Source organism: Wyeomyia smithii, chromosome 3 (assembly GCF_029784165.1).
Source record: "Wyeomyia smithii strain HCP4-BCI-WySm-NY-G18 chromosome 3, ASM2978416v1, whole genome shotgun sequence".
In the NCBI taxonomy this organism is placed as follows: Eukaryota; Metazoa; Arthropoda; class Insecta; order Diptera; family Culicidae; genus Wyeomyia; species Wyeomyia smithii.
The window spans coordinates 116,296,586-116,309,493 of record NC_073696.1 but is presented as its reverse complement, the minus strand read 5'-3'; the positions used below and the strand labels follow the sequence as shown (position 1 = coordinate 116,309,493).

The following is a 12,908-nucleotide window of genomic DNA, read 5'->3' as shown; positions in this document are numbered from 1 at the left end:
GTAGAAACGAGACAAATGCTGGGCTGCGCAGGTACACTGCCTTCGAAAACAACTCAAACAGTGATTTTACTCAGGGTGTGGTACCGTTCAAGTAGTTCATTTTGTACCAACTTTTTTGGAAGATTTCTTCCTGAGTGTTACGTATGTCTTATGTATGTGATCTAACTCTTTCAGTTTAGCTGTTATCCTGTAGCTGTTGGTCAGGACTTGTTTTGAACTTGATATCCAAACCTTGGAATTAAACAAGGATCCAGCTTGGGAGCTCCTGGGGGTAAGAAGATGCCGTTCAGTAATGTTGAAAATAATCCATTTTCTATTTTTTTATGTTTTATCTTCTTATTTTCACCTATAAAGCTACTTAACCACACAGTTTTCGGAAAGCCTGATCAATAACGTTTATGGGAATATAATACACTTAACAGGTATTCTGTTGTAATGATCAAAACATTTTTTTTAAATTTTTTTTTGTATTATTCCTATGAAAACCCGAAAACTTTCGACACGGTTTCAAACGCTTGGTCACAGGTGATAGCAACTAGACTCTTTTGAAATTGTAAGTAGACACCTGGAACTAGAAGAAACAGAGACCCAGACCAGGAACTTCTAAGAGTAAAAGAATACCGACCAACAAAGTTTGAACTTAAGTTTTTTTCTTATTTTCTTTTTCTGTTATGCTTATCATATTTTTCACCCATAAAGCCACTAAATCACACGTTTTTTGAAAGCATAAATAATAACGTTTTGGTATATAATTCACTTAATAGAATTTTTTCAATCATGACCAAAATAGTATATTTCGATACTTTGGAGAAATCGTCTTCTGCCGATCCTTCGCATACATGATTTTCTTTTTTTAATCAATTCTTATTGAGGCAATGTTTATTAAGAACCTTTACGACATATTAGCTGGCAGCACGCTCCTTTTGTGCTGTATGATGAGCTGGAAATATTTTTTAAAAGAAACACACACGGTACGCAACTTCTCCATCAGCATCTCGTTCCAGATCTTGGAAATGACCTTCTTAAATCGGTCTATAGTGCTCACTTTATGTTCGCTCCATTTGGTCAGTATGTATGACCATTAAAAACCGCGGGTTAGGATCCGGGGAGCTGGGAGATCACAAAGTTTTACCAAGAAAATCTGTCAGATTCTCCCGACACCACGTTTGAACGATACTCGCCGTGTGGAAAGGTGCATTGAAAGACGTGATGCCCAACAAACATTCGCTAGCTTCAGTTAAACCTATCAATTTAATAATGATTGAATAGAAGCGTTAAGAGCTAAATAAAAGTACTTGCTGAATTACATGTTGTACAAATGACATTTCAAGCAAAATTCAAGCTGTTATTCAGATACTGGCGGTTTGCTGAACAAGGCATTTTTAAAATGTTTTAAGATGATATTTATATCTCTTATTCAATATGACTGACCAATTCAGCGCAAAGTCGAACAAAAATAATTTTCTTCTAAATCAAAGCTTCTATTCAGCTTAAAAAATAAGCCCTAGTAGTTGACTTTGAATGAACTTTCGACAAGCGTCACTAAAATTCTATATTTGTTTTGTGCAAAAAGTCATCATTGTTCCGTAAACTTTTCGACTGATTACATTTTGCGCTGACTAAAAAGATAAACACAAGCTCAAAAAAATTAACAGTTCAAAGTTCCTAGAAACATATGTATTTCAAGCGAACAAACATGTCAAATTAACATTAAAAACAACTTCAGGAAATTTGAAAGAAAAGTAACACATTAGAATTTCTAATTTATGATATAAGAAAATTATCAAAATTACATTATTATCTCATTTTTAGTCTTCTTTTTTTATCTTCTACTTCATTGCTATTTTCATTTCATCGCCGCCTTCATCGTCAGCATCATCGGTATTAACATCTTCACCGATATTTTCACAAATTTCCTCTTTTTCACATTCAGCAAGCGGATTATTGTTATCGTATTCTTAAACGCCATCTTTTTCTTCAATTTCATTTAGATTCAAAACGTGATCATTAATTTTCAGGATTTCCGTCACGGAATTGTTAATATTGTTCGTTTCTAGAATATATGGGATAGTTTGAATCGATTAAGTACAATGTTTAGTAACAGGCTCCTTTACTTTTATCACATTTTTTCGCTTTTTGTTCACCTCTCCGATGAATCGTTGGTTTCCGCAAGCCTTTTGCTTGGCTACGTGTTTTCGAGTTTCGCAACACCGGCTTTCCAGGTTTTTTTTTTCAAAAAATTTTTCAAAAATTTTCCAGGATTTTTTTCGAAAAGGTAGCGTTAACGTTATGAACGATTCTGAAGAAAACACATAAAATATTTTTTTCACGTATTCTCCAGATATAACATTGTTATCCTCTGTATTCTCCTGTTGAAGATATTCTTGGTTGGAGGTTTGAAGGACTATTTGAGATTGCTAGAGTGATTGGCTGGCTGTGTCATTGTCAAATACTTGTGGAACGTTTCGCAACGGTTGTCTATGATGCATTGCAAAAGGCTGGCTAATAACATTAGGAGAAAATGTAACATGCTCTTTTCCAGAGTTGAATGCGTTTAAATACTGTTCAGCCGTTGGCTGTTGTGATTGCAGGAAATGTATTCTCGGATTTGAGGAAGCATCCTCGTAGAAGCTGTTCGCTTTATTGGTAGGCCACAGCAGAACATTCCCACGAACCCACTGATGTGGAAGCACCGACAACCAAGAAGCTCCAGCCTCTGTGGTTTGCAGTACGACGAAATGGTCTCCTAAAATAAGTATCGTAACACAGTTTATATTTATTCAATGTTTGCTTTTAATAGTGTATCTTACCATTACTCATGTTGGCTATAAAATTCCACCAGAACAGCAAAAAGAGAAAAGTGTATTTAGCATCATCAAAATCAAACTGTTTCACATGGATACATGTTTGACAGTTGCACATAAAAAGTACAGCGGGAAACAGTGTAACTAGTTGAATTAACAAAACGTTTCTTTGACTGTATTACAGCTTTTACACATCATGTACTCGGAGAAAATTAACTTATAAACACCGTCAAATTGTCCATGTGTGAAAAGCGATTGTACAACTCTCTTATGACTATTTGTAATACTGGTTATATATAAGGTCGAACAAATACTCGGGTAACGTTTTCAGAAACGTTTTTTGCAGCACTAAATTGCAACATGCTTTTCCGAATGTTTGACTTTATGATGAGAAATTATTGTTCAACTATTCAACTGTCCGAATGGAGTAAGTGGTTAGATTGAGAGACATGGACACAGAGGTTACGGGTTCGCGAACTGATTTGATGGTCTGAGGTATGCGTATGAAATTTCTGATTCACATTTAACGGCAAAAAAATATCGTGCAGATACAAGCACTTAGACTTATGTATACGAATTCGAAACGAGTGATAATATGAAATTAAAAAATATTTTTCCCGTTTTTTTTTTGTTTAAATGAAGTTTTGTTTAGAGGTTTAATTAGATTTGATTCAACGTTTTGGCACCTGCTATGCAGCTGATTCTATACAGTTGAATCGCTTTATAGCGACATCGCAAGGGACCGTCGTTATAGAGGAATGTCGCAATAAAACGAATATTTTTTATGAATATAGAGTAGAAGGGATCATTGAGAATGTCGTAATAGAGAGTTTTGTCGCTATAAAAATTGTCGTAATAGAGGGATTCGACTGTATTTAGAATTATTCGAATGCTCGAAAAAATGGTCATGCACCAGTGTAATAAAAGCATTAAGCATTTGGGTGATCCTTCGTGTAGAGTCCTGAAGTAGCGGGGCCACAATTTTCTCCAGAACTTTGGCCTTAGAGTACGCGGCGTTGATTTTCACGTTTCTCTCGATGAACACCAGTGGGAGCTTCCCACGTCTGGAAACGAACACCACCTCCCCCTCTCCTAACCATCACGGCGTGGCGATCTGAAATTTTGTGATGTTTACGGATGGGGATGCTGGCAAACGTCGGCGCAGACAGCCGATCAGTTTGGACATTGTACGGCTCTTGCAAGACAAAGATTTATATGAGACTAAACCTGATACCAATACCAATACACAAAATGCACATGGTGATAAAAGTTGTATTCGAACTTATTGAAGACCCTGTATATTTTATTCCATTTCTACTTTATGGCGCTTTAAAGTAAACTTATCTTAAGTAAACTACACTAAGAATGACAGCAAAAAAGGCAGCGGTTGGAATCCACAACTGCATTGAACAGCTGAGACTTGTAGGCCTTTGAAGTTTGTACAGTTTCGTACCGCTCCCGATTAAGCGCAAAATCATTGTGGACGGATTCTAAGTCTTGCTTGTTATGTAAGTACAATCCTCGACCTCTTACACTATTTAACTTACAGCCTCATATAAATCTTTAACATGGTATTTTAAAATGTGATATTTGGATGATTTTGGGAGATTCGAATTTTCCCAAAATTTAATGAATTTCAACGAATTCGTTTACTTCTTCTTCAAATCCATTCATTAATTGGAAAGAAAAGCATCTGCTGTATATGTTTGGAAATTTTTTCAGAACTAAAAAATAGTACTAAAAAATGACTATAACCTCTATCGCAATACTCTTTGAGCTCGTCGTTATCGTTAAGGACAATCGCTGCTTTGATAAGACTGTGTCAAGCACGCCCAGTAAATCTACACACTTAGATTTTATTGCCGAGAACCCAACAGCTGATAAACTCAGCGAAATGTTCTACAAGTTCTCGGCAGAGTTTTTAAGAACTTCGGGAAACGAAACGTCAATACTTGCTGGTTCACGGTAAATCGATATATTTGCTGAATGTTCGTCGAAATATATTGCTGACATTCGTAAAAAACTTCGCCGAGCTCAATCAGCTGTTGGAAAGTTTGCCGAGATAAATTAAGTGTGTACACACTTAAAACTGGATCTCGAGCTCGGCAAAAAAACATCCGAATTCACTCGGCACTTTTGGATTCAACCGATATTTCAGCAAAAAAATGCCGGTTGCCGACAGTCGTCAGATCATTTTGCCGAGACTTCGTCCAAAAAACTAAGCTTGACGAATCTCGTCTCTATTTTTTGCCGAATTTATCGTTAAACACTGTTGATGCCGAGGTCATACATTACTGGTATCTCGGCACAAATTTCACTCGTTGCCGTGTTTCGGCAATACAGCTGTCATTCTCATGAACGGGTTGCCGCCATTTTTCTTAGTGCAAATTTATGCCTGTTGCGGGTGAGCAAACAGTTCAGTAGTTACAAGTTTGGCTGTTTACAATCCGGTAGCCGAAAAAAATGTAGAACAGATTGGTGGGAAGTGGCTGGAACTCAAAAAGTGTAGTTTCAAATCGTGTGAATACAATATTGTATTTGTTTTAAGGATAGGCATTAGACGTAGTTTTACTATATGTTTTGCTCAAGGCCCTACTGGCGAGCAAGATAAAGAAAATTATTCAAGGTTTAGTATGAATAAATTTCTTACTAAAACTCATCGAGTTTATAATTTATCTTTTGAAAGGAAACTACCGAATGCGCAGCGAAACTATTCTCTGCGATTGGATTCCACTAAAAAACTGCTCTTTACTGCATTCTGCATTCAACTGCATTCAGCTTATATAACCGAAAGGTCGTTAAGCTGGTTTGCCGCTTCTCGGCAGGATTTGCCGAGAGCACAGTCAACTGTGTACCGCGATTCTCGGCATAAAACGATCTGTCAAATATTGGTTTTCCGAGATTCTCGGCAAAAGAGATTCAGCCGAGATGGTTGCCGAGCACTCGGCTGCCCAAATCTCGGCACTAACAATGCCGAGATTTGGCGAAATTTTTAAGTGTGTATATGCTCGCTATTGATGGCGCACATGAGCTTTATGGGTCACAAGTCTGCCCAATCTGGATGCAGCTATTCCACCGCATCAAAAACTGCATTCGCAATAGCCGGAGTGATGTGGAGGGGAGGTGGGGGACATATTTCTAGAATACGATCTTTGTTTTTTTCCAGCAACGAGAGGCTTGAATACAGCAAACGAGCTCATTTTGTTTCTTTATAGTACCAATAGTTCTGTGTACGCCGCATTTTGATCCTAGGTCTTATTTGGATCCTTTGTAGTAAGGACAAGGGTGTGCTGATGAATGTGTCTTTATTCCCATGACTACATTACCCAAGGAAAGATATCTCTATTTTAACGTTAAAAAGATGTCTTCTTGGTTGCTGGCGACTGACAGTTCACTTCCTCGGTAGACGTCATCGCTCTTACAGGATGTGTCAGACGATGAGTTCACCGACATTCAAGTGGACACTGTTGGTTGTGGTCCCCGTGGCTCTGTGGTTAGCGATGTCGGTCGGCTAGCTCTCTCACACGGTTGTGATATCGGGTTCGATTCCCGATCGAGTCGAGGATCTTTTCAAGCTGGAAATTTTCTCGACTCGGCACTGGGGCACGGTGTATCGCTGTACTTATCCTACACATACAAAATGTGCCAAACACAATATCGATAACGAATTCTCTCAACTAATTAATCTAGTTGATCGAGACCGCTATTAGCCCCCAGACTAAGCGTGCGATATTGTTGTTGTTGGTTCGTAGGGTGGTCCTCCCAACACCTCCCCCTTTTAAAAGAGATGATCCGGCTCATACCTCACGGATGGTTTACTGACTCTTGAAGACTGGCGAAACTGATCAGTTGCTGCTGAGTTCATTGTGAGTTTGCAGGTATTTGGTAACGAACTTGTTCAGTAGTTGTAGACTTACCTAAACCGCAGGACGCCAGTAGTATGTTTAATGGAATTTGGAAAGTCTACTGTTTTACTGGTGTTGATAGTTGTTCTGATTCATAAGTCTTGTCATGACAGTGAAAGTTTGCAGTGCTGACCACAGGTTTAGGGCAACCTTCTCCTGCCGATCAAGACATTGCCATTAAAATCTGCTCTGGGGTAGTAATATAAAATGCATTTTAAGAGGGTACAATTTCATTACAGTTTCCACAGCATGCCACCATTCTAACGTAAGCCGCAGTCCCACGTCAAAAAATGTTTTGGATTCAGTGCCGTTTCACCTTAAAATCTCTTTTACCTTAGTCATCGATGGAAAGAATGCCGAATGAGCAACAATCTGTTGCTAATAACAATATGCTGTTTTACTCATCTTTGTTTAAAGCTAAATAGGTATATGCATATTCATAAAAAAAACTGTTACTGTATCAAGCAATTCTTGATAAATGCTACATTTTTCGAATATATCAGTTCAGTTGAAGAATAAGGAGTCCTTGAGTGTAACAATAAAACAAATGTTGAGAGTCATGCCTTATGCTTGGTTAATCAAAAAAATAAAATGTAGCTTTCTTGGTTGATTGATGACGCATGTTAGAAAAAGATAAATAGATAAAAGATATATTTTTTCTTATCTAGTTGCGACGTTCATTCATATAAAAAAAAATCAGTCGATTTCCAGTGGATTGGTGTGCGCTGGACCTTGACGTGCAACAACATTTTTAGCAATTAACGAAATCTTTTTGTTGTTATCATGGAATTTATCGGAGTGTATGCGTCCGATTTTCTGCTGCACGCGGTTGCTGGCCTGTTGAAGAAATAGAAAATTAAATAGTAAATCTAGAGAAACATTTCAAAAGGTCCTATCTGCTTTGATCGATTTTTTTATCGTTCACCTTAATTCAATCACCACAACTTATTAAACACCTTTTATGCCACGTTATTTGCACGACTTGATAGTGGAGGGATCACTCTAGCCTTCTGAATGAAAACCACGCTTGGGAAAGTTACTTAAGCGGAACCATTACCAAAATAAAAAGACGCTCCGGAAAAACGATAAAAGCAGATAGGACCTTTTGAAATGTTTATCTAGAAATAATGTCTGGGTTTCAAGGTCATTGCTACCAACCTCACTGCACCACACCTGCGTCATTAGGCATTCATGGTCTGCCGATGGAAGCTCCTTGTGGATGGCACGAGTTGCTCTAGATAACACGCATGCCATTGTATAGATGTCGATGGCCGAATCAGCAATGCGGGCCAGGATGAACTGTTTTTCAACAATTGATTTCCCATGTTTTATCAGTAGCATTTCGACTGTTTGGTTGAAAACGTCAATACTCTAAAATTAAAATCGAGTTTACGAAGAATTGAATTTTAATATGTGACTCTGAGCCAAGATGCAACTGGCTTGTTAATTCAACATCGCATCTCGAGCAGGACTAACAGGTGTAAGATGAAAAACCTGTCAAACAACTTTTTTAACAACTTTTCACCTACCTGTGCACAAAGTTTGGCAGAATCTTTAAGGGGATCTGCAACAAACTGATTTAGATCGATCTCACTTGAACCAGCAGTACGTCGCAACCGTTTTGAACCCTCTTGGAACATCGTTCCTAAGTTCGACAATGGATTCTTCATCGCATTCTGTAGACCTTTGAGTCGGGCGCCAGCAAATTGAATGCCCGTAAGAGCGATGAACATTTTCAACACATCATTGGCCCCCTCAAATATCCTAAACACTCGCATGTCTCTCAAAAATTGCTCTAATCCGGGAGCTTGCATATATCCATTTCCTCCTAGCAGCTGTATGGCCTCATCGCAAACGTACCATCCTGCTTCGGTACCAAATATCTTGGTAATTGCTGCTTCCAGGTGAAACTCTGTGGATCCTCGATCCATATTTCCCGACACCATATATGCTAGCGACTGAGCGACGTAGTGATGCATTGCCATTTTCGCTAGCTTTTCCTGTACATTCTCAAATTCGTGTAGCTTACGTTTAAACTGAATGCGTGTCGCCACATGCTCTGCTGCCTTTTCGATACAAGTGCGCATCGTTCCTGTTAACATAGCGCACAAACCGAACCGTCCAGCATTCAAAATGTTCACTGCAACCTTAAACCCATTTCCAACCTCACCGAGCACATTTTCTATTGGAACTTTGACATCGTCATAATAAACATCCGTCGTAACGGAACATTTCAGTCCCATTTTCTTCTCTGGTGGCCCTGTCGAGACCCCTTGAAATCCTCGTTCGACAATAAATGCCGTCATTTTGTTCTTTTCTCGCCGGTTTCCGGATCAGCCACCTCCGTTTGAGCAAATGTTGTAAAAATACCAGCAATTCCTCCACCTGAACACCACAATTTCGATCCGTTTAGGATATAGTATTTCCCACATGGACTGAGCACTGCTGCAGTTTTAACAGACGCCGCATCGGAACCGACTGAAGGCTCAGTCAATGCAAATGCACCAATAACACGCCCAGTGCTTAGTTGTGGGAGATATTTCGCTTTCTGCTGTTCAGTTCCGTACAAAATGATTCCTTTGGTTCCAATTGACTGGTGGGCACCCATGTGAATTGTTAGAGCAATGTCGTTTCCTCCACAGATATCACCAAGCCGAGCAGCCTGAACGTTCGTAAGCCCTAAACCACCGAGATCAACCGGAATGTCGAAACCCATAACTCCGAGTTCCCAAATGGCGTTCATCGTTTCTTCGTTAACGTTCGACGTTTCATCGTTTCGGATACGATTGTTTACTTCCTAAAAAACGGAAGTTTTTTGCTTAAGCTTTCAACAATACGGTTATTATGGCACATACATCGAAGAAACGGTTCACAGGATCGATGATGGCACGTGTGTACTCCTTTTGTTCTTCATTCAGTACATCTGGGTAAGGGAAGAGCTGAGACGTTTGCAGTTGTCCACTAAAAACGTTCATCATAAATGAGTGACAGGGCTTCCGTTCCGAAATCTTTTCGCTCGATACTTTAGCTGCTTTCGTTGCGGTGGCGAGACATCTACAGGGAAAAATATAAAGCTCTAAAGCTTTCATCCGAACTACGCGAGTGCAGTATTAAACATACCTCGAGGCCCCATAGCGCATCAGTTGGTGACCATTACGATTAACCGTTAGTACTACTGATTGAAACATCTCTTGCTTCTTGTAGTTCTTAAGTAAACTACACTAAGAATGACAGCAAAAAAGGCAGCGGTTGGAATCCACAACTGCATTGAACAGCTGAGACTTGTAGGCCTTTGAAGTTTGTACAGTTTCGTACCGCTCCCGATTAAGCGCAAAATCATTGTGGACGGATTCTAAGTCTTGCTTGTTATGTAAGTACAATCCTCGACCTCTTACACTATTTAACTTACAGCCTCATATAAATCTTTAACATGGTATTTTAAAATGTGATATTTGGATGATTTTGGGAGATTCGAATTTTCCCAAAATTTAATGAATTTCAACGAATTCGTTTACTTCTTCTTCAAATCCATTCATTAATTGGAAAGAAAAGCATCTGCTGTATATGTTTGGAAATTTTTTCAGAACTAAAAAATAGTACTAAAAAATGACTATAACCTCTATCGCAATACTCTTTGAGCTCGTCGTTATCGTTAAGGACAATCGCTGCTTTGATAAGACTGTGTCAAGCACGCCCAGTAAATCTACACACTTAGATTTTATTGCCGAGAACCCAACAGCTGATAAACTCAGCGAAATGTTCTACAAGTTCTCGGCAGAGTTTTTAAGAACTTCGGGAAACGAAACGTCAATACTTGCTGGTTCACGGTAAATCGATATATTTGCTGAATGTTCGTCGAAATATATTGCTGACATTCGTAAAAAACTTCGCCGAGCTCAATCAGCTGTTGGAAAGTTTGCCGAGATAAATTAAGTGTGTACACACTTAAAACTGGATCTCGAGCTCGGCAAAAAAACATCCGAATTCACTCGGCACTTTTGGATTCAACCGATATTTCAGCAAAAAAATGCCGGTTGCCGACAGTCGTCAGATCATTTTGCCGAGACTTCGTCCAAAAAACTAAGCTTGACGAATCTCGTCTCTATTTTTTGCCGAATTTATCGTTAAACACTGTTGATGCCGAGGTCATACATTACTGGTATCTCGGCACAAATTTCACTCGTTGCCGTGTTTCGGCAATACAGCTGTCATTCTCATGAACGGGTTGCCGCCATTTTTCTTAGTGCAAATTTATGCCTGTTGCGGGTGAGCAAACAGCTCAGTAGTTACAAGTTTGGCTGTTTACAATCCGGTAGCCGAAAAAAATGTAGAACAGATTGGTGGGAAGTGGCTGGAACTCAAAAAGTGTAGTTTCAAATCGTGTGAATACAATATTGTATTTGTTTTAAGGATAGGCATTAGACGTAGTTTTACTATATGTTTTGCTCAAGGCCCTACTGGCGAGCAAGATAAAGAAAAGTATTCAAGGTTTAGTATGAATAAATTTCTTACTAAAACTCATCGAGTTTATAATTTATCTTTTGAAAGGAAACTACCGAATGCGCAGCGAAACTATTCTCTGCGATTGGATTCCACTAAAAAACTGCTCTTTACTGCATTCTGCATTCAACTGCATTCAGCTTATATAACCGAAAGGTCGTTAAGCTGGTTTGCCGCTTCTCGGCAGGATTTGCCGAGAGCACAGTCAACTGTGTACCGCGATTCTCGGCATAAAACGATCTGTCAAATATTGGTTTTCCGAGATTCTCGGCAAAAGAGATTCAGCCGAGATGGTTGCCGAGCACTCGGCTGCCCAAATCTCGGCACTAACAATGCCGAGATTTGGCGAAATTTTTAAGTGTGTATATGCTCGCTATTGATGGCGCACATGAGCTTTATGGGTCACAAGTCTGCCCAATCTGGATGCAGCTATTCCACCGCATCAAAAACTGCATTCGCAATAGCCGGAGTGATGTGGAGGGGAGGTGGGGGACATATTTCTAGAATACGATCTTTGTTTTTTCCAGCAACGAGAGGCTTGAATACAGCAAACGAGCTCATTTTGTTTCTTTATAGTACCAATAGTTCTGTGTACGCCGCATTTTGATCCTAGGTTTTATTTGGATCCTTTGTAGTAAGGACAAGGGTGTGCTGATGAATGTGTCTTTATTCCCATGACTACATTACCCAAGGAAAGATATCTCTATTTTAACGTTAAAAAGATGTCTTCTTGGTTGCTGGCGACTGACAGTTCACTTCCTCGGTAGACGTCATCGCTCTTACAGGATGTGTCAGACGATGAGTTCACCGACATTCAAGTGGTACACTGTTGGTTGTGGTCCCCGTGGCTCTGTGGTTAGCGATGTCGGTCGGCTAGCTCTCTCACACGGTTGTGATATCGGGTTCGATTCCCGATCGAGTCGAGGATCTTTTCAAGCTGGAAATTTTCTCGACTCGGCACTGGGGCACGGTGTATCGCTGTACTTATCCTACACATACAAAATGTGCCAAACACAATATCGATAACGAATTCTCTCAACTAATTAATCTAGTTGATCGAGACCGCTATTAGCCCCCAGACTAAGCGTGCGATATTGTTGTTGTTGGTTCGTAGGGTGGTCCTCCCAACACCTCCCCCTTTTAAAAGAGATGATCCGGCTCATACCTCACGGATGGTTTACTGACTCTTGAAGACTGGCGAAACTGATCAGTTGCTGCTGAGTTCATTGTGAGTTTGCAGGTATTTGGTAACGAACTTGTTCAGTAGTTGTAGACTTACCTAAACCGCAGGACGCCAGTAGTATGTTTAATGGAATTTGGAAAGTCTACTGTTTTACTGGTGTTGATAGTTGTTCTGATTCATAAGTCTTGTCATGACAGTGAAAGTTTGCAGTGCTGACCACAGGTTTAGGGCAACCTTCTCCTGCCGATCAAGACATTGTCATTAAAATCTGCTCTGGGGTAGTAATATAAAATGCATTTTAAGAGGGTACAATTTCATTACAGTTTCCACAGCATGCCACCATTCTAACGTAAGCCGCAGTCCCACGTCAAAAAATGTTTTGGATTCAGTGCCGTTTCACCTTAAAATCTCTTTTACCTTAGTCATCGATGGAAAGAATGCCGAATGAGCAACAATCTGTTGCTAATAACAATATGCTGTTTTACTCATCTTTGTTTAAAGCTAAATAGGTATATG

General features: G+C 39.5%; 1 protein-coding gene and 1 pseudogene across 1 annotated transcript; both read right to left on the bottom strand.

Moving 5' to 3' along the window:
• Positions 1 to 2,084: 2,084 nt before the first annotated feature.
• Positions 2,085 to 2,900, bottom strand: LOC129730438 (uncharacterized). Its single transcript, XM_055689765.1, has 2 exons — positions 2,811 to 2,900; positions 2,085 to 2,746 (listed from the first exon to the last, which is right to left on the bottom strand). Exons 1-2 carry the CDS (start codon positions 2,818 to 2,820, stop codon positions 2,418 to 2,420), a joined length of 339 nt encoding a protein of 112 aa, XP_055545740.1. The 5' UTR covers positions 2,821 to 2,900; the 3' UTR covers positions 2,085 to 2,417.
• Positions 2,901 to 7,405: 4,505 nt separating this feature from the next.
• Positions 7,406 to 9,909, bottom strand: LOC129728501 (very long-chain specific acyl-CoA dehydrogenase, mitochondrial-like; annotated as a pseudogene).
• Positions 9,910 to 12,908: the final 2,999 nt, after the last annotated feature.